Genomic DNA, 25,107 nt, shown 5'->3' on the forward strand with positions numbered 1-25,107 from the left:
ATCACTATGGTTTTCTAGGAGGATTGATATTTGGAGTTCTTAAAAGGTACTAGTTTCTATAATATATTATTTAAATGAGAAAATGAAAACTGGCTTAATTACAGAAAAATACTTTTAATGTTTAGAAAAGATGAACATTTAATAGCTGCAATGAAATAAACCATTCCTATATACAGTAACTATTATAAGAACTCCTAATCCTTCCCCAGGTTCTTAGAATCTGGGGACAGTAGGTTATAGAAAGTAACCACTCCATGAAAACAGACACCCAAAAACCCAATGGGCAGCAATTGTGTAGATCATGAAGACAAAATTGAGTGACTCAGAAATAGTATCATATACTGCACATTTTCTTGGAAAATTCTGTATTGATAAGTGCTTTCTGAACGTTTCCCCAGGTCAGTTGAGTATCTCCCTCTCTGCCACTCAAACCTGCCTTCTGACCATCACCACACTGGGATGACCACTGGCCTTGCAAATGTAACTGCCTCAGAAGATGGCAACTAATAGTTTTCAGTGAAGTTACCATGCTTTAGAAAGTTTAAAGCCACAAATTCCTTATGTGGTAACACTTCCGATTATTATCATTGCACATTCAATTCACCAGTTCATTTAAAAGTTTGGTTTAAAAATACATTAAATAGAGTTCAATTTAATATTCAGGAGAAGAAAAGGCACTTAATACTGCAACTTCCAGAACATAATTTGTCTGTCTTTCCCTCCTGTGATGATACTGCTACACTGTTCATTCATCCATATACATGTCACAGCACCTAAGAGAAGGAGGCATTGTGGTTAGGGAGTGAGTGGAACAAGAGCCCAAGAACACTAATAAGTACTACATTGTGTTGTCTTGTCCTATAATAAAATCTTCAGAAATTAAAAATAACTGCTTGATATAAAGAACTTGGGGAAAATAAGAAACCTTTTAAAGGTAAAGCTAAAACAACTGGGATTATGGATACAGAAGAGAATGCAGATATGTACCACTAGTGAAAGTCAGGAAGCAGATGAGGAAGGAGGTAGGGGATAAGAAGAACTAACCACACAAAACAGTGCCAAAGGATGGAGGTGGGAAGTTTCCATTCACAGTGGGAAGATAGCAGAGACTTACAACTAGATACCAGAAGAATTAAAAGTCATAAACAGTCCATTAGGGGTGTCCAACCTGCAAGCCGCATGTGGCCCAGGATGGCTATGAATGTGGGCCAACACAAAATTGTAAATTCGCTTAAAAGCCTTTCTTTGCTCATCAGTTTTCATTAGTGTGTGTGTATTTAATGTGTGGCCCAGAAACGTCAAAAGGTTGGACACCCCTGCTCCACATGATCAGGAGGAAATGATGCAAATGTAAAAAACTACAGTGAGTCTCCAAGAGATACTATTAAGTGGGGAAAAAACCCCACAGAACAATTGTGTACATGTGCAAACACACCCTCTCAACAATAAGGACCCACATCCAGGATCAAACTGGAAAACCAAGATGAAGAGAAGTGTGAGAGGCAGGAGACAGTGCTAGGTGACAAAAAGATGACAGCTTTTTTCATTGTGATTCTCTACTTTGGTATATATTTTTAAACTGTATTGAACTATTACAGCTTTCACTATGGTTTTTAATGCTCTATATGGAACTTAATGTAAAAACTTCCTTTTTGGAGTCAAATGTGTGTCAACATAAACCTAAATCCCGAAGGACCCAAGAAATGCATACCACCTGGCCAACCAGGATGTTAGATGGGAATGTTTACAGTATGGAGGGTACATGGGGTGTTTTCTGCTTGAGAAGAGTTATGTTCCCTGAATTCATTCATCAGTTCTAATAGTGTTTTGGTGAAATCTTGAGGATTCTCTACATATAGTATGTCATCTGCAAATAATATTAGTTTTATTTCTTTCCAATAAGGATGTCTTTGTTTCTCCTTGTCTCTAATTGCTGTGTCAAGGACTTCTGGGAAAGCAGGTTTGAGTTCGGTATTTTAGGAAGAAAGGTCAAGTCAGCCAAATAACTTTACCTTTATGGCCCTGTATTTTCTCACTGATTTTTCCTCCAAGAAGGTCCCAAACAAGAAGTTCACCAGACTGACTTCCAGATAAAACAGTATTTCCGTCCCAGATAAAGCACCTGCAAGAGTGATTTAGAAATAATCATTTCATCATCCATCCTGAAGGAAGGCCTGTATTACACTGGCCAAAAGCAAGCCCAAAGGCATGATCATGAACTTGTGTGTAAATGTCTTCACCACTAATAACCCCCCAAACTGTACCTCTGAGGCTCGTCTGAAGTCATAGAGGAGATAAGCGTTCCTGTCTGCACATCTATTACATTCAGACCACCATCTTCTCCTGCACTGAGGATATGGCGACTGTCTGTAACGTGAGGTGAAACACAGACAAGGGTCACTGCTGCAGGCTGTTTTAGATTACTCTGAGATTTATTTCTCATCCAGTGACCTAATACTCATTTTCTTTGAGCTGCTTGTTTTAGTTAACCAGTGACTACCCTCTCCTTGAAATGCTTGATTTGGACCATTTGAGACCTACCTCCCCTGCATGTCATCAGCTTGGCTCAAATCAACTGTTAAGGGGAGGGAAGTGGGGGCAGGGAAAGATATGCTTTTGTTTCTAAGACACTGGGCTAATGACCCTTTGGTGTGAGTTCATTTATATCTTACAAATTAATTTCTTGATGAGCTGAGGAATAAAGAATAATACCCAATGCAATTTTTCTACTAGGTGCAAATGCCACCAGTATACCACATTCTGCCATGAAGTAGGTTTAGCTATATAGGCAAAACCTCTTTTATCAGCCAGGTATTTTTCTTTTAAATTCCCATGTATTTCAAAGTGATAATTCTAATGCCCCCAGTATCATTTGTATTAAAAAGGATAATAATACTACCTGGGCTAAAAGCAGTATCACATACAATCCCTGAATGGCATGGAATCTGGTGCAGTACCGTGGCTGTCGTGAGGTCCCAAATAGTCACCGTGCCTTCTCTGGTGCCTGAAACCAACAGTGTGCTTGCAGCATTTAAACTGATCGTGTCTACCTAAGGAAGGAAACAGAAGTACCTCATTTAGAATTATGGTCATAAGCTATGTTTCCCTAGGCTCATTCAAGTAAGTGGATGCAATGATGCAGATTAAACTCTATGGCACAGTGTACTGGTGTAGTTAATGCAGATGTATTTCAATATCACCTGCTGAATGATATTTAAAGACAAAATTCTTTGTATGCTAGTGAATAAGATGAAGTATTGCTATTGGAAATGTAATTTGGTTTTAAAATAGCCTAAACTTGTCCATCTAACTCTATGAATAATAAGTTGTAGCAAGGTGGCAACCTGCCTCAAACAGCAGACTGGTGTCTAATGGAGGGATTTGGGAGAAGGGGGAGGTCTCAAGGTTATACCTGCATATCCATCTTGAATTATACACTGAATAAATATTTCTCAACTTCAGTTCGTCTGTCGACCATGCAAACTAGGCATCAGTTCCCAACCTCAGAGAACTGGGAGCTACAGCCTAAGATGTGGCAGTGGGACCCAGTGGAAACTATGTGAAAGGTACCAGGTGCCAGCCCTGGGTCTGCCCCAGGCTGCACACACTTGGGCCATCCAAATATCAGGTCAGTGTCCTCAGCTGTGGCTGTGCATCATCCTAGACAGATGGTCCCTTTTACCTTCTGTGTCAGAAAACATGAAAGACAATGGGTCACATCTTGTTGCCTGAGATAGTCTGAGGATACCCAAATATTCAATGCCGTGCTCAGGGAAATAGTAAACTGAAGAAAAAAAGACAAAAGTGGACTTGGAAACCCAAAAAGTCAACTCAAAGAAAAGAACTGAGAGTCAGCCTATGATCTCCAATAAGCAAACCTAACACAAAGCAAAAGGTCATACACACAAGTGAGACCAAGAATCCCCCTCAAACGCCCGGACTTTGAAGCTCAGGTTTTATGCACTTTTGTTGCTGGTACTCACACTGACATCATGTTCCAGCTCGGCCAGCATGTCAAACTGGTGTCTTCTGGTGCCTGTCATTTCTGCAGGAACACCAGACCACACCTAGAACACAATGCAGAAGATATTTACAAACATAATATAAAAGTATTTCTAATAAAGTGAAGAACTCTTGACTAACAACCTCCACTGAAACACACAAGCAAATGCGCTGCCTAACGCTCTGGTTCCCGTTCTGCAGTGCTGCAGTGCCCGTGCTTTTATTCCTGCCATCCTGTGCTTACCAAGAGTCGACTGGACCTGTGTCTCTTTCCATCCCTTATGGGATTTAAGTACTGTGTGAACTAAGGAATATGAGTGTTGCATGTCTACTAATGTTCTGAAAAGACTACCGAAAAATTGCTGAAATGAGGTGCAGGAAAGAAACTTATCTACAAAAATGGGGGACAAATCTTGAAAAACTTTTGAAGGAATTATAATGGTTCTAGGTTTTTGACTTCTTTTTACACAAATGAAGATTAGAAATGAAGATGATGAATACTGGTGTAGTTTATATACAGCCCTACGATCCACAGAATGGTGAATGAAATGTGCATTTGTATGTTTAAACTTTCAATAAAATGTATTATCTTTTAATGATTCCCACTTTAACTTGAAATTTTCTGATTAACTGGTCAACTGCTAGTTCCAACTGTGTTAGATGAAAGGGGTCATTTCTCCATAGCTCCGCTGTCTAACGAATACTAGATCATTCCACCCCTAGTTGAACACACAGTAGGAAAATCATGGAAACTTCCTATTATACTGAGAAGTGTACACATTTAAAAAGCAATAATATTCAATATTCTTATATATCACATGCTTTGTGAAAACCAGTGATTGAACATGTTAACAGGTAGTTAAATGGTTTATAATATTTTTATTATACAGACATTGTAAGATAGAAATATATAACCTTCACTGTAGAATCCCACGATGCAGAATACAGCCTGTTGTCATGCCAACAGATCTTACTAACAGCATCATCATGTCCCATTAATGTGTCTTGGCATCTTCCAAATGCTATGGAATAAAAATAGCTAACATAAAAGATAATGAGAACTATTAAAACAGCATTCAGCTTAATTTTAAGACTCAAACACATATTCAAGAAACATCATATTGTTTAATGTTATACTTACTAAGGCCCATTAGAATTACAAATTACTTGTTCTCATGTTAGCAAACCAAAAAACTGAAAATTTTAATTTGAAACTAGAAATTTCCAGGTCTGGCTTATCTTTGTTTTCACCTCAATTTAAAATTTAGAGAAACAGTTCAACTGGAGAAATCATTAGATTCAAATAATCATATTCAAATCCAACAGAAATATCCTCATCTAATATTTGTTCCCGCCCCCCCCGCCCCCCCAAAAAAAAACACTACACAGTGTCCTGGCAATGGGAGATTCTGTCCTTACTACACTGAGTCCACACAGTGGTGAGATGCATGTGTAATTACAAAGAAGTGTGCACAGGTACATACACGTTATTATCCCATGAAGAACTTATGACAGTGGCATCTCCTGGTAAAAGTAAACAAGATGATAAGGCCTGAAACACAAATGATTCAACATTAATAATTTATAATAGTTAGTCCCTAACATAGTAAAACTATCTTATGAGATCCCCCAAATTAATGCTCATATTCTGTTTGTTAGCCTTCTGATATTTACAAAGTTTTTTTTCCAACTGGTTAATTCCAGAAGCCTTGGTTCCTCCCAAGTGTAGGAAAGTCAAAGTGTATCCAGTGCACCAGGTCTAGCCTGACCATGTTCAGGGGCTGTGGAAGGCCTCCCTCACGTCCTGGGCTGGGGGAACTGCCAGGAACGCTGGAGGAAGTCATGCGTGAGGGCGGGCTGGGGATTATCCTCAAGAATGCAAGCACAATCTCAGGGTTACAGGTTAATGTGGGTAAGAACTTCCAAAATTCTTTAGGGAGTTTCAGAATCTTTTGGGTGACTTACATTAACAATAAAATGTGCTTTTTCAGAATCATTGGTTTTCTAGTATTGGGTATTCTAGCAACTCAGATATGCATAAGTTACTTAAGTAGCATATATACATTTAGTCTGAAAATTCCAAGGAGGAAAGATTAAGGAGAGCTCTACTGGGTAGCAGCAGTTCAAGTTTTTTAGGCTACAAATGAAATTTCATTATGAGAATGAGGCAACTTGAAAAAAGTTTAACTTGAATTTAGAAATAATCTAACTAAAGCATTCTGTCAATACCATACAGGAATAAACCCAACTGTTTCGAGAGAAACAAAATGTCATGATATGTGTGCCTATATTATCATGACACTGACTTAAAATTAAAATGAACTCACCATATTTGAAAACGATATACTTCTCTGTAGCATTTTGGTTTCTTTAGAAAACATCTTCAAGGTGGAATCTAATTTAACAGTGAGAAGGCAACCACGTGAGAACCACAGAGATGACAGAGAAGGCTGCAGGGGGCACGCTCCTGACCGCACTGGGTGGTAAATGGGGTTAGGTGACCTAACTCCTCCTCCAACAGCAAGATGCTATGATCTGTTAACTCCCTGACAAGGAAATCAGTTTAAAACCCAGTATAGACACAGTTGACATTTCAGTATGAGTGAACACAGGGTTAAGCGTAATAACTGCTATAAGCTAAAATTAAAGAGGAGTACAACAGCCCTGGCTGGTGTGGCCAGTGGATTGAGTGCCAGCCTGCAAACCAAAAGGTTGCTGGTTTGATTCCTAGTCAGGGCACATGCCTGGGTTGCGGACCAGGTCCCCAGTTGGAGGTGTGTGAGATGCAATTGATCTATGTATTTTTTACATGCCGATGTTTCTCTCCTTCTCTTTTGCCCTCCTGCCCCCTCTCTCTAAAGGTAAATAAATAAAGTCTAAATAAAGAAGTAAACCTTAAAAAAAGGAGAAAAATAGAAAGTTTAATTTTTTTTTAAGAATTACAGCAGTATAAGTTTGTTCCTTTTTAACCAATAGACCAATTTTGGTGTGATACCTGTACAGAATTAGCATTTATGGAAGAGAATCACTAACTTTCTAAAGAATAATAAAGTTGGGATTATAATATCCAAGCTTTTAATTTCCCTGCCTAACAAGTTTTAGAAGTGTACCCAAACCCCTTAAAAAAAGCAAGACTTGCAAATCACAATGTGCTCCAAACATCCCACATTTGAAATATGTAACATTTACAAACATACAACATGATAGATAAAGGTCAGAATGAGTGTTAAATAATTCTTTTTTATAGTAAAATTTAATATTTCAATTTATTGCAACACTAACACACAGAAGTCTTGAGTCTTTATAAACATGAGTTTAAATAAAACATTTTCCCAAATTAGCCTGAAAACAGAAACAGAAGAATGAATACAATATCACCAAACATCTCCCTGAGGGTATAAGTCACTCTGACATTCTTCCCAACCTTGCTTTTGATTCCAAAGAATGACCTGTTTATTTGGCAATTCTGAGTATTCACCACAAAGCCTGCTTAAGCTTATTAATTTGGGGCAACCTATAGAAAACCATAGGCCAGCCTGGTATGTAACGATGTTTTCTTGACATCAAAGGTTCCCTCCCCATACCAGAAATGATCATGTTACAGATGCTGAAGAGCTAGTCTCATTTGTGATGGGTTCCCGTCATGCCCACATAACTAAATATACACGGCATATCTGAGGAAGAAATGCAACTTTAGGGTAATTATCAGGATACATATGAATCAGTGATATGAATTACTAAGATTGAGAAGAAACAAACAAAAATATAAAAGCTTGTCACTTATGGAAAATGAAATATCTCTCTCCTTTATTTGGCAAATTCACAAAGAAGCAATATAATAATTAATAAGCCTTGGAGGTTTAAACCCTTGATGCTCATGATTTACAAGGTCACAAAAGTACAACAAGCTGAAGGATTTAACGAACCACATCAGGCCAATCCAGCTAAGAACACAGGCTTTGCCTAAGGAAAAGCCTTTTGTCTGCGTGACTGTCGGCAAACGTGGCAGGCAGAAATCTTGGGAAGACAGGGACTGCCTTCTTCTCCCAGAGCATCGTGTCGGTGGCCCCAGCATGGCCCAGTGTGTGTCCTGCACAGTCACTTCCTTTGGTCTACAGGAGAATCATTTTCTAGGCTTTGTGGAAAACTCTGTGCTATGAAATCTGAGACGGTATTTGAAAGAGAAAGGAATGACATGCTACAGATAATAAACCATGATTAAAGAGTCTGACAGCAGTAACTGATTTTCCCCTGGAGGTGTTGAGTTGGATAGCATTATTTCTTAACTTAATGGATGAAAAATATAATTTCATATGATAAAGACTGAATAAACAGAGTCAAAATAGTCAGCTACTAACTTTGCCACGATCAGCTGTCTAAAATCTAAGCAGGATGGCTAACACCTTACTCTTTTCATCTCCACACCTTCGGGAGTGCCTGTCACCAGGCTTTGAACACAGCAGGGCAACAGGTGATTGAATTAAGTACATGCTGTACAGACGCCAGGGAAAGCAATGTTGTACACAGCAAGAGATGCTTTATGCTTAGTCCTTTTTAAAGATCAAAATAGTTAAATTCTAATGTATCATTCAAATATAATTATTCCAAGTCATATCAACAAGCCATTGCAGGGTTTTTCATAATTTTGGTAATGCAAAAGCACATTAATGATATAGGAATTAGATTTCAAGCCAAATGCTACAGCAAGCACCCTGAACATATACTGAGTGACAAAAATGAAAACCTTCACTTCAAATCATCATTCCCACGTGAAAACGTGCACAACCCAGACCCTGTGACGCTCCAGGTCTGTCTGACAGTGGCTCCAGCCCTGCTTCCCGTTCTCTCCCCAGCCACCCACAAGAAATCAGGTGCACCTCCAGCGCTGGTGGGCAAGGCTCCTCCCAAGCAAGAAGATGGGAAACAAACTCTTTCGGTTCTTCCCTTTAAATTTTGGGAAACCTTCTTAGCAACAGAAAGGCATTTTTCATAATTGTTTTTTTGCAAACTACAATAACATTGTATGTGATAAACCACAAAATAATTGCTCAAAATTTATTTTATGTGGGGGCGGCACATGCAAGTACAGTCCTTGACTGAGAGTGAAGAGATGTGGACACTATGACTCTAGGAAAGCCCTTTTTCAGGTGGGAAAACATACCTTGTGAGGTGGTAAAGACTGATGATCCATTGCAAGAGACTGCTATTCCAGTAACTGCCCTGTTTAAAAACAAAGTTTTATGAATTACCATCAATCCTGCACTAGGACACTGGTCTCTTTCAAGGTCTTGATTTAATTTTACCAAATTTTTATAACTGTTTTCTTCACAGCTTATCTGCTGGATCTGTCCCACATGACACCTGCCATTACCAAATCACAGCCTGGCAACTTCTAATTCTGTGCTGCCGATACCTGTGGCCAGAAAACACTCCCACTCACGCTTCCCTAGTGGCCTCATTTGAAGTTAATACATTGCTGACAATTGGAAAACTACTAATGCTTCTCCCTCAATTCCCCTTTATCTCTCACCCGAATGACTGAAACTCTTCTTTACATTCACTTCGCCTGCATCATGAGTGAATCAAATTTACCTAGCCCCTGTGCGACGATGACACCACTGAGTGGTTCTAGCATGTCCTGTTGAAGTTTCATTCATGTCTTCACTGCCCTGCATTACAAGGCCCCTTTCTATGTAACAGAGAATTTGAGGGAAGAAAGGGCACGGTTACAGTGAATAAGGAGCAACTACGTATTCTTTTCCAAGGCTGTGCTCTGATTGTAAACCACTGATCTAAAGCAGACTGGCATGTTCTGTTTCACCCATGGCCCACGGTGTGCACAACATCAAAACGTCAGATAGGATGCCCATGGCTGTGGAACAGGACACGGAGCCTTGTCTCTGGGCTGCATTTCCTCACCTGTAACAGGACAATCAGGTGACCAGTGCTCCTCTAGTCTTTCTACCGAAGTTTTATAAAAATATCTTTAGTAGCAGAAGACAGGGAACACATAACCGCTCTAGGTCCAACAGCAAGCTCAATGTTTTGGAAGTACAGGTATTATTTTTAAAATTCTAAAATGACTGACTATAGAAATGACAACATGGTAGGCCAGCACAAATCTGTTTTGTGCCAAAAATTCCTTTGCCACATTGACCTCAGCTGGCTGATCACTATATCACTATGGACATTCTGGGGAGATAAAAAACAATCAAGATGACATTGAAAGAGAACTTCCCCCTTGACTCAGCTTAAAACAATCTCACACCAGGCCAAGACCCCAGCTTCTACAAGGACAGCACAGAGACAGCCTTACTCTTTGTGGATTTTATATTGCTCATGCAACTGCAGTTTTGCGATGTTATTCCAGGCCAGTGTTTTGCTTTCCTCAGTCAGGTCTTCAAAGGACTCTTCACCTGGAGAGACTACATTAAATTATTGCTAAGTGAGTCAACTAAAGTACTAACAAGCATCAGACAACAAGCATCAGAGTCACAATATTTCCTATTAAAATCAAACAACCAAAAAACCCCACAAAATGTCCCACCAAAATATAATAGCTTTGAAATGTACTTGTTAGAGAGCTCCAAAAATAATAAGGTATATAATCTAAATAAAATAAAAATCGTTTGTGAAAGGGTAAAGCCGGAGCCATTTGCTTCGTGGCACCATGTGCTGAGTGGGCCTGTGACCCTGGTAAACAGGACTGCCATTTCACTCTTCTGAGCTTGTCCCCAGGGCTGGAAATTACTGGAGGTAAGAACTAACCGCTCTCCACAGCCACTGGCAGGAGATAACATTGGAACAAACTGCAGCCCCAACTGCCCAGGGCCACACAGCAGCAACCCCACCCTTTCCTAATCCAGTGAAAGCTCAAAGCCCCCACCCCTCAGTGCTGGTGCATCTCTGCACAGCATGCCCCGTCCTTTATCTGCCAGTGAACACAAACTTCATTCTCTACACGTCCTTCTCTGTGAATTCTTTCACAGCCCATGCCACTGACCACCCTAACAATCTGGAGAATGATTAAGAAGTATATTTAAATATCAGAACATTTTTATACTTTTATCAATGTTTGCAAAGTCTTTACTTGGCCCCTAAATTAAGAACTTCAGGAAATACAAGCCTGAAGAACCATTTCCTTGTCAGCAGTTTATGCAAACGCATGCTGTTTCCCTAAGAATGCTGCAGTTTTGCTCTGGTTTTGTGGGGGAGGAAGCAGAGATGAAGACAATTACCCCAAGTACTCTTGGACAGGACTAGCTAAATAATCCCTTCATTTCTAAGAAAGGCTGAAACAATTACCCTTTAAAATAATCACAAGACAGTGGTACAGGGCCAGTGAGTAAGCAAAATACGGGTTTAAGAGGCATCACGAGATAATCCTATGATCTTTGTGACTTAACCCAGTGGGGTTATCTTTTAGAGAAGTACTCCCAGCCAGCCCTGGGTCATGTGACTCTGGTGAGCTGTCCCTCCACACTTGAGAGCTTGCTCAGCGACGACGTGTGCCTAAGAAGTCTGAATGTGCCTGGAACAGATAGCAGAATTGGAGACAAGAAAACTTTGCTCTCAAAGTTCCACGCAGTGTCAAACTCCTAAGAGCCTGTAGGTTGGAGGCTGTCCTATGTGAAATATAAAACACAGATAACTGGATGAAGGTGTGAATACATTCCACCCTTTCCAAATACTAGATGTGAGAACAGAGTCCATTTCATGTCAGCACCTAACATATGCCTGGCACAGAACGGATAATTGGTAAACGTTCGTCAAATGGTTGAATAAGGAGATAAAGTCAAGTACAGAAAACAGAACTGGATGGAAGGTCTGTAGGCTGTGGGGATGGGAGAGGACAGCTGGACGGAGATGGGGGAAGGAACTGGGGGAAGAGCAGGGCAGAGGTGCCTGTGAGGGCAGCCAGGCCAGGATGTGCCGGCAACAAGGGACTGGCCAACAATCAAACACCAGCCTGAGAAAGCACAGAAAAGAAACAGAACCCTAATGTTAACAATAAAAATACCGCCAGATTTCAAATTACCAGGAAATAACAGTAACTGGAGTTCCTTTAAAGTTAATAGTGAAAAATGAACAAAATAAGAACAAAAACTATTTTTTTTCTAGGAGAACTCCAATAAGATGATAAACTCTAATAAGAAGTCTGAATGTGCCTGGAACAGACAGCAGAATTGGAGACAAGAAAACTTTGCTCTCAAACTTTGCTCTCTAAGCAGCATAACAGTTTCCGTTTCATCTCCTCTTCAGAATCGTTAGAAACGTCTTCGTCAGAGAAAAACAAGAGATGCTCATATTTCTTCTCTTTGCAAATTTACCTGGAGAATCTGCTGTGGAAGCATTGTAACTGGAGGTCTGGGACAAGCTTTTAGGCTTGGGAGTGATCCTTCGAGGATGAGGTGTCACAAAGAGCTGTTTTGGTGTCTGCCCAAATTCCAAGATTTGGGTTAGCATGGCCACTTTCTCATCGGGGTCTTCGATGCTTTAGGACAGAGCACAAATAATGCAGTGAGCCGCTAGGCTCGAGCTTCGGGAAAGTACACGTTTCAAATAATACTGACCAACAGGAGAGAGATTAACCTTCAAATACTAACAGCAGGACTGTCCAAATCTTATCACAGATTTTTTGAAAACTTTCTGAGGCTCAGTAACTCAAAAACAGTAAAAGCAAGATATACTTAGCTGTGAATTTTCCATACTTCAATATTATTAAATAAGTGCACTAGTTTTAACTAATTTTAGTTGAAGAGGTATTTGAAAATCAAGAAGAAGTTCCTTATAGACATAAGTACCTGTTTAGGTCTACACCTCCTTCATAGGTCAGGGGATGAAATACTGAAAAGAGAGACATAAAACACCATGAAAGATGTACTGCTCAGTCATAATATACACTCTGCTCAGAATTTTAAAACCCAGTAACAACTTCAAATTTTTATTCAAAGAAATTGATTTTCACTTTGTAAAATGGTCTAATAATATCCAATTTCAGCCTACATCAGTTTGAATTACTATCTTTTGCTTAGCAGAAATCTAATTGACAGGTAAGAGGACCAATTATCTCAGTGCATTTCTCAGTCAACAGTATTTCTGCCCGAGGGGCAGTCATTCTGCCCTCTGCTCAGGCATGTGAGAAATCAAGCCCGAACTTCCAACTCCACTCCCTTGTCATCTGAGAAACCTGGAGGTAGGGAAGAGCTGAAACTGATGAGAAGGTGCATTGCTGCTGGTTTCTTTCAGCCCAATGAAAAAGAAGCTCCAAGGCCCTTCATAGCCATTGAGGTCACTGACCTATCATGTTCTGATTGAATAATTTTTTATCCTCACCTGAGGACATGCCCATTGACTTCAGAGACAGGGGAAAGGAGGGAGAGAAAGGGAGAGAAAGGGAGAGAAACATCTAGGCAAGAGAGAAACATCGACCAGTTGTCTCTCATATGCCCTCCAGACTGGGACCAGGACTGAACCTGCAGTCTAGTTATGTACATTGACTGCGAGTCCAACTCACTACCTTTCGGTTTACAAGACGATATTCCAACCAACTGAGCCAAACTGGCCAGGGCTGTTCTGATTGAGTTTTAATTGACATTATTTAATGGGCTAGAGAGAGCACAAGCTAAAATGAGAAGACTGAAAAAGACCTCTTGGGATCATGGTGAAAAAGATGTTCTTTAGGCAAAAGTACTTCCTCCTCTGTTACTTAGTATCTAATCCAGGGTCTTTGAGCCAGGAGGCACTGTTTGCTGACACAAAATTCTCCTGCTGAAGAAATAACCTTGACTGCTCTACCCTCCTGCTATCTATTTTTGGTTAGTTTTGTTTTTGTAAGATGCTAAATGAACTTTCAATGACCATTACATACCATTATATGCCCCAACAGCCTCACTTCCTTTTTGCTTGTAGCCAAATATTAGGTCAATCCACTCATGAAGGTGCTCTGACACATAATTGCTTTCCAGGGCATCTTTGCTTTTCTGAAGAAAGTCCTGGGGACCTGTTGGATTAGACTTGATCAAAACATGGCAGCACCCATCTATTTCCTCTCGTTTCTTTCATCTATCCACATGAAAGCTTCTAGGACAGGCGAGAGGCACATATTTCTTAATGAAGTTTTGCCTCCTCATATAAAATACTAATTCTGTAGAGCAAGAATCATTTTCACAACCTTTAGGTCTCTCAAAAATGTCACTATTTTTACAGGATACACTTAGAATATTTTTGATTTGGAATAGGAATGATATTGCCTCATTTAGATAGAGAATTATGCTGTCATTTTTAAAAATCTACACAACTAAATAATTAATACTGAAACTGCACAGTCAGGAAAAGAATGTCTACAATGCAACACCTTCAAGGTGGTACTCACTCTGAGCCCAAGGTGGAAGTTCCACATCATCCACCATCTGCCCTCCTTGTCTCTTCCCCAAGTCCAGTTTCAGATTATTGACTAAGAAGCTGACATCATCACCATAGAATTCTGGAATCAACTGAAAGTTCCAGGAGGGGAAAAAGAAAGAAGAACAACAAACATTTTTTAAAGCGGTTAGAAATCACCAGCCCAGTGAATCATTAGCTTTTTAAACCACTTACCTCTTTAAAATCTGTGGCACCATCCAAACAGTTTTTCCAAGTTTCTGCAATACTAAATATATAAAAGAAAGTTAAACTGATTTTACTTCTAGGATGTAGACACAGCAACCACACTGCTTTCTCTGCACCGAGGGTACCATTCTACATGTTACCCATATTCACTCATTTCTCTCATTAACTCAAATTCTCAACATCCATATGCACATCTAGGCTCACGCTGCATTGAACATAGAGTCGGAACATGGCCAGATGGACCACCTCCAAGTCCATGTCATGAACACCCCCACACATGCTGTCTCATCCAGGGACAAATGGAGGCAGGTGCTCAAACACTAAAAAGTTAGTAGAACTATTTTAACAGTTCATCTCAAAAAGGAATCATGAATAACCATGTATAGAGCTTAAAAAAAAGACTGGAAAGACAGACACCACAGATTAACAATGAATATCACCTCAGCGTGGTCAGATGCCAAGTGAACTTTATTTTCTACTTTATATTTTCTGACATTTTTATGGTAAAGAAATATTACTTTTATAATTAAAAAAAGTTATACATTTACATACCCACAGAGAATTATATTCAATTCATGGCAGAATTATTTAGAATAGGGACTTCTGGCCAAGATGAAAGCATAGGTAGATATACTTTGCCTCCTCACACAAGCAAAAGAAGGACAACAACAAATTTAAAAACAAATGATAACCAGAACTGCCAGAAAATCAAACTGTATGGAGGTCCAACAACCAAGGAGTTAAAGAAGAATCATTCATCCAGACCAGTAGGAGAGGTGGAGACAGGCAGCTGGGGCACAGAGGATACATAACAAGGTGGCGGCTGGCGGAGCAGGAGGTCCCACATTTGCGTGCGGATAAACCAGGAGGAACAACTGGGGAGCGAGACAGATGGCACAACACAGGTTCCAACACAGGGAAGTAAAGCCTCAAAACCTCTCACTGAAAAAACTTGTGGGGGTTGAGGTGGCAGGAGAAACTTCCAGCCTCATAGGGAGAGTTCATTGGAGAGACCCACAGGGTCCTGCAACGTACACAAGCCCACCCACCCAGGAATCAGCACCAGTAGGGCCCAATTCGCTTGTGGGTAGTGGGGGAAGTGATTGAAAGATGGCACAGAGCCCAGCAAGTGACATTGTTCCCTCTTGGACCCCTCCCCCACATACAGCACCCAAATGGCAGCAACGTGGGTTGTCCTGCCCTGGTAAGCAGCTCAGGCTCCACCCCTTACTACGTAACAGGCCTTTGGAGATAAAAAAAATATGATCCAAATGAAAGAACAGATCAAAGCTCCAAAAATAGAACTAAGTGATGAAGAGATGGCAAACCTGTCAAATGCAGAGTTCAAAACACTGGTAACCAGGATGTTCACAGAAAAGGTTGAGTATGGTAGCAAACTGGAGGAAAACGTGAAGGCTATGAAAAGTGAAGTAAAAGAAAATATACAGGGAATCAACAGTGAAGGGAAGGAAGCTGGGACTCAAATCAACGATTTAGAGCAGAAGGAAGAAATAAACATTCAAACAGAACAGAACGAAGAAACAAGAATTCAAAAAAATGAGGAGAGGCTTAGGAACCTCCGGGACAACTTTAAATGTTCTAAAATCTGAATCATAGGGGTACCAGGAGGAGAAAAGGAAGAACAAGAATTTGAAAACTTATTTGAAAAAATAATGAAGGATAACTTCCCCAATTTGGCAAAGGAAATAGACTTTCAGGAAGTCCAGGAAGCTCAGAGAGTCTCAAAGAAGTTGGATACAAGGAGAAACACACCAAGACACATCACAATTAAATTACCCAAGATTAAAGATAAGTAGCTAATCTTAAAAGCAGAAAGAGAAAAAGAGGCAGTTACCTACAAAGGAGTTCCCAAAAGGCTATCAGCTGATTTCTCAAAAGAAACCTTGCAGGCAAGAAGGGGCTGGAAAGAAGTATTCAGAGTCATGAAAGGCAAGGACCTACATCCAAGATTACTCTATCCAGCAAAACTATCATTAGAATGGAAGGGCAGATAAAGTGCTTCCTAAATAAGTTCAAGTTAAAGGAGTTCATCATCACCAAGCCCTTATTATATATGAAATGTTAAAGGTTATCTAAGAAAAAGATGATCAGAAATATGAAGAATAAAATGACAACAAACTCAGCTATCAACAAATGAACCTAAATAAACAAAAACAAAAGCTAAGCAAACAACCAGAACACGAACAGAATCAGAGAAATGGAGATCACATGGAGGGTTATCAGTGGGAAGTGGTAGGGGTGAGAATGGGGGAAAAGATACAGGGAATAAGCAGCATAAATGGTAGGTACAAAATAGACAGGGGGAAGTTAAGAATAGTATAGGAAATGAAGAAGCCAAAGAACTTATATGTATGACCTATGGACATGAACCAAGGTGGAGGGAATGTTCGTGGGAGGGTGGGGTGCAGGGTGGAGGTAGATAAAGGGAAAAAATGGAGTAACTATAATAGCATAATCAGTAAAATATATTTTAAAAAAGAATTATTTAGAATAATGAAATGTTGGAAACAGTCTAAATGTTCAACAATGGAGAAATAATTGAAATATATTTTGTCAGACATTAGGATGTGATACAATAATTTGAAAATGACACTATTTTTAAAAACATCTAATAATACAGAAAAACTCAAGTTCTAATATGAGGCTACAAAAGGAAGGACAAAAAACTGAATTTAAAATATGTTCTCACACTTATACATAGACACAACTAGAAAAAGCCTGAAAGGAATAGATATAACAATTAGTGATTTTTTTGCATATCTTTACATTTTTGGTGACATAGTTTTTTGAAAAAACATACTGTGCATATATAATTAGAAAGTTTAAAAAATGGTAGGTAAGGCATTTATGTCAAACCTGTTGAACATTCTATCTGCATTATCAAATCTTCCATTCTGTAGGCACAGCATATACTCTGGTGCTAGAGGGGAAAAATCAGAGCTTTGAGATACAGGTTCACTGAAGAATCCACGTGAAATAATACTGACTCGGGTAATGATAAAGAACCTTACCAATCCTAACGAGATAAAACAGCACATAACCCGGGGAGGAGTAGTGACTGCCGTACATGAATTTTGGTTCTGGCATCTCCTGGTAGCGCGTCTACAATATGCGGGAAACAAACACCATTAAGTGTCGGCATGAAAATACCTGACTTAGATAGAACTACTGACTTAAGTAGTAAAGGCCTAAAAGAAATGATGGCATGCATACATTATACCCCTTAATTTTTTTCTCAAATAAGAAAAGATAAAAAGAAGGAAAAAGAATCTGTGAATAAGCACGCCATTCCTGTGATAAGTATTTTGGGTTTTTTGGCACAGTGGTAACAAGGTTGGGGCTGGACCGAATATAGGGATTTTAGTCTCTGTTGCAATTTACCAGAGAGCGCCTTCATGAAAATAAGTTAGCACACTTGTAATCGGATCAGCTTCCTACTTCCTGAATTGTAGGCAAAACTGCAAATGGTGAGCAGCTAAATTCACAGGGTGAGGCAACAGGCAGAGGGGGAGAGGAGTAAGAAAAAGCAAACCCACATGATCACTCTGGACCTATTTCCACTTAAGTCTTGTTTAAACGAGTTTCAGTTACTATAAAAACACAGGCATGGCTGAGGAATTCCCTTATAGACCAAGAATCCTTATATCCACGTACCAGTAGTCTCTCCAGCCGCTCCTTATTTAGGGCTCCTACTGGTTTACTAAGATCCCGGAAGGTTTCTGGATTTGACAAATCTATGTAAATAAATACATTAAAAAATTAAATAAGTAGAATAAAGCAAGCAAGCTTATACTTAATAACATTACCTCCCCGAACTGATTCACATGCACACATTTATTTCCACAAAATAAATACTTTTGAAAAACTGAGACAGATACATTAGAATTATAGTATTTCTGACATTTATAGAAGTGTAAATGTGAGAACTTCTGAGTTTTAATTTAGCAGCAGCCATTGAAGAATAATTTGAAAACATCATGAATACTGATTTTTTAAAAAGTCCTGACAAAAAAATATATTCTAAGTAAAATAACAACGGGACCCACATATTTTAAAAGTCATTTTTCTTCTATTAAGATTTATGTTTTAAGTTGGAATTACAGTGACTATATTATTCTGTAATAACAGCATAATTTGAGAACTGAGGATCTGAATATTATCAGAAAAATAAATGATTAGATTCCTAGAAAACCTGTTATCTCCTTCAAGTACAAGGGTTCAATAAGTGAACTGTCAAAAGTAATTTATGGTTCACAATACATAATTTAAAATTATAAAATAAAATCACAGTACAATCACTATTTTTGTTAAAATAATTTGAGAGAAGTATTTATAACACAAAATTAAAAATGGTTACCTCTCAGTAACATCATGTTTGATGATTTTTATCTCCTTATTTACTTTTTAAAATATTTCAGTTCATTCTCAATGTCCTATAGTGAATAGTTATTAGTTTGATAATCACATTTTTAACATAAATTTAAAAACAGGATAACCTGAGACAATTTTCAAAGTGAAAAACTACAGTGTTTCAAAACTTGGGACTTCTGGATAATAATGATAATATGGCTTAAAATTATACCCATATTATCCCAGCATGTCTTTAAGAAGTATGTGAGAACTTTTTCTGGATTAAAAAAATTAAGAGGCAGTGTAGAAAAGCATACAAAACACATATAGTTTATGTAACACTTATCCGGTATCTTGAAATGAAAATTGGCAATCTTTACTAATAAAGTCAAAACGGGTTCTAATCTGTTCAAAGACCACATCATAACCCTACAACAGCGTTTTTTCTGCCCGTTAGAAATGCAGCTTGTCGTTTACCCAGCTCTAAACTGCAGTAGTCGTGGAGCACCCACGGGAACACCGGGTACTGGGACAGGTCGTTGCAGCTGCGGTCGGCCAGGTTGTTGAGGTGCAGCAGGTACTGGTAGTTGGAGAGGTGGCCGCGCTGCCACTGCAGCATGTAGCTCTCGGCTGTGCGCTCCGCCACGTGGTGCTCTGAGGGGGACCAGGCCTGTGCTTACTTATACATTACGTAAAACTGAATAGCTCAGTGTGAGAAGAAAAAAACAAATTCTAAACCTACTGTAAAGTAAGATATAGTCCTTATTGAAAGTAAACTATTCTTACTGGAGAAAAAATTTCATTCCTGAGGGAGTATTTCACTATATAGCTCATAAATGGCTTCACTGCACACCAGAACAGCAACTAAAATTAAGATGGTATTAATATAATCCCAAAATCTAATTTTAAAAATCATTCTATTCTAGTCATCTGGCAAATTCGTAAACAAGAATTAAATCATTCAGCCATACAACTTAATATATTTACCTTTGAAAAGAAAAATACAGGTGTTTTCCCTAATAAAAGTAGGCAAATTCACATGAAAGACTGAGGAAACATTAATTAAAAACAAATGCAGTCCCACAGGTATTATTTTGAGCCAAGAAGTTCATGTGTTCCTTTTGCATTTTTTTCTAGCTTCACAATTAAGACCACAATTAATGATCACAAATGACTGGCTAACTCACCATCTCACATTAAGAAGCTGAATCTTGGTTTTCATAATCTAATACAAATTATGATTGGACATAAAAATAATTAGGTGGAGTCTTTATAATCCATCCAACTTATATGTTAAAATAAAAAATAAATAAATATATTTATCAAGAGTTTTTAAAACATACAATTGAAGTGAACTATTACCAAAATTCATTTATCATTCCCTTAGTTTTTAAAATGCTATCTTGCCAACTATAGTTACTAATAACAAAGTAAGAAATAAGTAGAAGAAGAGAGGTGATTCTAGATATAACATTTTTCTTTTTTTTAATTTCCTATCCTAGTTACTTAGGAGTTGGACTACCTTCCTATGAATAGATACAATGAAAGGTGAGCACCAAACCTAGATATGTGGCGATATAAAAATAGAGGTCATCTCTATCTTGAGGGTCATAAAACTTTAGGTAGATATCCGAACACAGATCATCTTCCGTGCAAAACACTTCTAAGCCCTATAAATTCAGAAAGAAATGAATAAAAAAATAGCATTTTATTAATATTGCACTTGCAATATAAACTACAATTCCAAAAACCTTCTAATCGAACATCTACATTTTTACTTGTAGGTCTTCTATTCATATTCTCCAGCTATAAATTTTATTCAGTGATGCATATATATATAAATATATATAAATTTCCTGAGAACAAGACTTGCATCTCTAAATTTTATAAAATCCCTTTTGGTATTAAATATTTTTATTGATAAAACCTTTCATGAATTTTGAATTTGGAATTCAAAACCAGCTGATCCATGTCCTCACATATCTTCTTCAAATACAAATGTTTATCTTTCTTTTATAATTAATTATTATGTCAATCTAACAAACTGATAACAAGATAACTAATAACTTACAATTATTCTTAAGAAAACTATGAGCTTGGTGATTGCTGTGTTAGTAAGGCCGAGATAGGACAGGAATAGGCAAAGAAATGACAAAAGCAGAGTTGTCCCTGGTTCAAATACAGGCTTTCACCATTTACTAGTTAAGGTAAGGAACAGAGGAAATGAACTCTTAGAATCTCAATTTTTAAAAAGATTTTATTTATTTATTTTTAGAGAAAAGGGGAGGGAGAGAGAAAGAGGGTGAGAGAAACATTGATGTGTTCAAGAGATCACATGTGTTCAAGAGATCACATCAATCAGTTTCCTCTCACACTCCCTGAACTGGGGAACCTGGCCTGCAACCTAGGCATGTGCCCTGACTGGGAATCAAACCGGCAACCTTTTAGTTTGCAGGCTGGCACACAATTCACTGAGCCACACCAGCCAGGACAGAATCTCAATTTCTTTATAAAATAGGACATCATTTACCTCATAGGGATTTTCATGATAACAAAATATCGTATACAAATTGGTCAGGATGTAAAAGACACTTAATGTCAATTTCTTTTTCTAACTATATCTCTACACCCAATGGAGGAGATTTTTAATAATATGGTTCCATAATCCTCTATTAGCACTAGAAATGAAGAGTAGCCTTTTAAGTTAAATAGATAGAAAAACCAGTAAATTTCATATATTTGAAACAAAAATGAGGTGCTTAAAATTCCACAGTGCTTTGGTAACACTACCAGGTTACTGGTTAATCTTCAAAGTAGAACTGGGTTTATACTGATGTCAAGTTAAAACACCTTGGAATCACACCTTATAGGGACTGGTTTCCAAGGTCAGTATGTAAGGCTAACATGTTTATTTAGGTGAATAGTGGGAAGAATTGTCCACATGCTTTAATTGGTTATTTTATTAATTTCTCTCACTTACCAAACTGAAGGTTAAATTAAGATAAGCTAACCGTGAAGATACTACAGTTCCAATGAAGAGTTAATTTTGTACTAACTAGCTTCCCAATCTTACTCTGAGACCTAGCTGCTGCGAACAGATGGTGCCAAGTCACACTGGATTGATGACTCTGCATACATTATCCCTGCATAAACCTAGAAACTCTGAGGACACAGGTGTGGAGAACTCAATGCAACCTACTCCTCTTGCTCTTGGAGCCACAAACATTTGCACAACTGACTTCTTGTGTAGAGAAAGGAGCTATTCCTTTATGAATTTCTAGCTCATTCAAAAGAAAGAGCAGCAGGACTCAGAGTGCACTTGCTTACAATACAATACACATTTTCCAACAGGCCATCGGTGTTTACAAGCTAATAAACCACTGGGTAAACTGAAAATAGGACAGTCATTCACCTAGAACGAGCATTCCACTTGAACTCACCAAAGGCATGAGGCCGTGCCTCCGTTTGTAAATGCGGCGGACATCATGGAGTGTTATTTGGACCACAGGTTTCTGCAAAATAAAGCAAGTTTCACACGTCAATATCCTGACCCAATTAAAAGTTGATCTTTAGTATCAGAAAGCAGAAAATGACCAAATCTTGCATTTGTGATGTGTTACAAAGTGAACAACTGGAAAGGAAGACCTTAAACAAGGCGTATCTGGGTTTCACATTCTAGTCGGCCCTTTTCACTTTATGATCTTGGACAAGTCTCCCTATCTCCATTGGTACCAAAAAAAAAATATGGTAATGTGTTCATCTTTTGGGTTAAGACAGGCTGTTAAGTGATATGGAATATTAATTAGTATAGATAACCTCTCAGGAATTTTGCTAATTTTATGAGCAATGGTTTGCTTAGTACTGACTCATCTTTCTTTAGAATCCTGTCTTTTGTCTCCTTAAAAACTATAGTGTAGTAAAAAGCAGGGCCTCTAATCTTTTTCTTTATGAGGAGGGCAATTTTCTTGCCTCTCTAGAACCTTAAAATGTTAGTAGGAGGAACGAGGTTAGAAAAGGCAATGAGATCGGTTAAAAGGTGACAAGTTCATTCCTCTTTCTGAGTGGGAGGGATCAATGCCCATACTATGTATGAATCCTGAAGCTATGGCACATACTGAAACATTTTTCCAAAGGTTTCTGGCCCCAAGTTATAGTAACAGTAGCGGTCAAGCCAATTTACTACACCACTAGAGAATGCTCATCAGCAATGTTCACTGCTTCAGCTGGAGGGTTTGGTGAGTGTGTCCCACCACCTGGTGGACAGAATTATTATAGCATCATCTTTCACTTAAAAGTTTAGAAGTTTTAGTGGCATATAATGAGTGAGCAGCCTGGAGAATTTCCAAGGTGTAGCCTTCTATGGCAAAAAAAACACTCCTGTTCTTTAAGCTACTCTGCCAAATGGTCCAATGGCACCATCAGATTGTATCAGGATATCTGTCCTTTTAATGAACCACTTCCAAAAGGGGCCAGATCTAGACAAACAACACATCTTCACAAGATTTAGTGTAGCTATCTGAGTTCATCTTCACTGTGACTGGCTCCTCCATCACGGCAGGAGCACGGCAGCTGCCTAACTGCAGCATCACTGTCTGCATGCACCTCTGCACTAGCTGGGCGAGGACCCCTTCAAACTGCTTCTTTGGGAAGATCTGATTTTGCTGGTAATAAAGGAAAAGCAAGTACCAGCATAGGCATATGTACACACAGATATACATAAAACATTCATTTCTTCTTAATCTTAGTATATTTCATTTGTCTGTCTCAGAAGTGTCTCCAAATAGAAAGGTACACAACTGTCATGACCTTTTACTAATAACATTGGGAGGCGCAGGGTTTCTTTTCACAACACTGAGAACAAGTGGCCCCCAAATGAAGACTGATCAGGAGAGTTCAACCTTGGATTCCTTAGGCTTACACAGGAAGACTGTTAAAGACACAGATGATGGAGGGGTGGGGGAGGGAATTTTTGATCCTCTCTAAAAATGAGAACACTGGTGGTGCAGTCAGGTTCGCAGGGCAGAGAGCATAGGTGAACACCCAGAGCTAAAGGAGCTCTCCATCTGACCCGGCAGTCTTTGCTTACCGGGTACCCATTGAGGGGCTGAAAGTACAGGTTGGTGTCAGTAATGCAGACGTGTCCAGGATTTGTCACCAGAGGGGTCACCATTTCTGCCTTGCATTCCATGTGCAGCTTTTCAGAAACACTTTGGAATCTGATGGTTTTCAGCAAAAGCAAAAAAAAAAAAAAATCAGAAATTGATCTACTTTCTGGTTTAACTTTAAAAGAGTTACAGTGCGGTTTTACATAAAATTTGTCTAAACAATGATTTAACACAAAATAAATGGTAATGTAAACTGGTCGATTAAATAAAACTGATATTCTTTCAAATGGTATAATGAAAATACAATTTTTTTATAAACAGATGAGGCTATGCATTGCGGAAGGAAAGATAGGTAAGTAAGTGAAGCCAAATAATACTTTAGCTCAACTCTTATTTCTTCCAAAATAAACTGACATCAAAACTATTCTTGCCCTGGCTGGCATAGCTCAGTGGATTGAGCACAGGCTGGGAATCAAAGTGTCACAGGTTCAATTCCCAGTCAGGCCACATGCCTGGGTTGTAGGCCACAGCCCCCAGCAACAGCACATTGATGTTTCTCTCTCTCTCTCTTTCTCCCTCTCTTCCGTCTCTAAAAATAAATAAATAAAATCTTAAAAAAAAAGGGCAACACTAAAAAAAGAAACTATTCTTAAGTTAACAACATTTTCATTTTGTGTCATCAAGGCCCACTTTTACAGTCGCACAGGCTGTTCTTGCACAGGTTGCATTTATTTCGCAGCACACTTCATAAGGCTATAAATACACAACTACAGTCACTGGAATGTCAGTTCCCAAGTACAGATGACCACGGGCAACACAGTTTGTACTGTGAGGGTCCACTTACATGAGGATTTTTTCAGTAAACACTGTAAATGTATTTTCTCTTATGATTTTTTTAATAACATTTTCTTTTCTCTAGCTTACTTTATTGTAAGAACATAGTATAAAATACGTATAACATATGAAGTGTGTGTTAGCTGACCTTGCTATCAGCAAGGTCACCAGCAGCTATTAGCAG

At 38.7% G+C, this 25,107-nt stretch overlaps 1 protein-coding gene across 3 annotated transcripts in view; it reads right to left on the bottom strand.

Moving 5' to 3' along the window:
- Nucleotides 1-94: 94 nt before the first annotated feature.
- NSMAF (neutral sphingomyelinase activation associated factor) overlaps nucleotides 95-25,107 on the bottom strand; it is a 143,898-nt gene continuing 118,885 nt past the window's right edge. For 2 of the 3 annotated variants that reach the window (XM_045860979.1, XM_045860976.1), the window contains exons 10-31: nucleotides 24,071-24,200; nucleotides 22,425-22,496; nucleotides 20,546-20,654; nucleotides 19,462-19,638; nucleotides 18,289-18,368; nucleotides 17,646-17,736; nucleotides 17,491-17,554; nucleotides 14,602-14,653; nucleotides 14,378-14,498; nucleotides 13,874-14,005; nucleotides 12,807-12,849; nucleotides 12,333-12,496; nucleotides 10,319-10,427; nucleotides 9,164-9,222; nucleotides 6,330-6,397; nucleotides 5,487-5,554; nucleotides 4,918-5,041; nucleotides 3,984-4,067; nucleotides 2,900-3,050; nucleotides 2,265-2,367; nucleotides 2,013-2,122; nucleotides 95-773 (exon numbers count right to left, since the gene is read on the bottom strand). In XM_045860979.1, the coding sequence (XP_045716935.1) occupies nucleotides 679-773; nucleotides 2,013-2,122; nucleotides 2,265-2,367; nucleotides 2,900-3,050; nucleotides 3,984-4,067; nucleotides 4,918-5,041; nucleotides 5,487-5,554; nucleotides 6,330-6,397; nucleotides 9,164-9,222; nucleotides 10,319-10,427; nucleotides 12,333-12,496; nucleotides 12,807-12,849; nucleotides 13,874-14,005; nucleotides 14,378-14,498; nucleotides 14,602-14,653; nucleotides 17,491-17,554; nucleotides 17,646-17,736; nucleotides 18,289-18,368; nucleotides 19,462-19,638; nucleotides 20,546-20,654; nucleotides 22,425-22,496; nucleotides 24,071-24,200 (2,206 nt within the window). In that variant the 3' untranslated portion in view covers nucleotides 95-678. The remainder of the gene's footprint in view (nucleotides 774-2,012; nucleotides 2,123-2,264; nucleotides 2,368-2,899; nucleotides 3,051-3,983; nucleotides 4,068-4,917; nucleotides 5,042-5,486; nucleotides 5,555-6,329; nucleotides 6,398-9,163; nucleotides 9,223-10,318; nucleotides 10,428-12,332; nucleotides 12,497-12,806; nucleotides 12,850-13,873; nucleotides 14,006-14,377; nucleotides 14,499-14,601; nucleotides 14,654-17,490; nucleotides 17,555-17,645; nucleotides 17,737-18,288; nucleotides 18,369-19,461; nucleotides 19,639-20,545; nucleotides 20,655-22,424; nucleotides 22,497-24,070; nucleotides 24,201-25,107) is intronic. The other variant, XM_045860978.1, reaches the window with a different exon arrangement.

The sequence above is a fragment of the Phyllostomus hastatus genome, unplaced genomic scaffold (assembly GCF_019186645.2).
Source record: "Phyllostomus hastatus isolate PE091 unplaced genomic scaffold, TTU_PhHast_1.1 phas_scaffold_21, whole genome shotgun sequence".
NCBI lineage: Eukaryota > Metazoa > Chordata > Mammalia > Chiroptera > Phyllostomidae > Phyllostomus > Phyllostomus hastatus.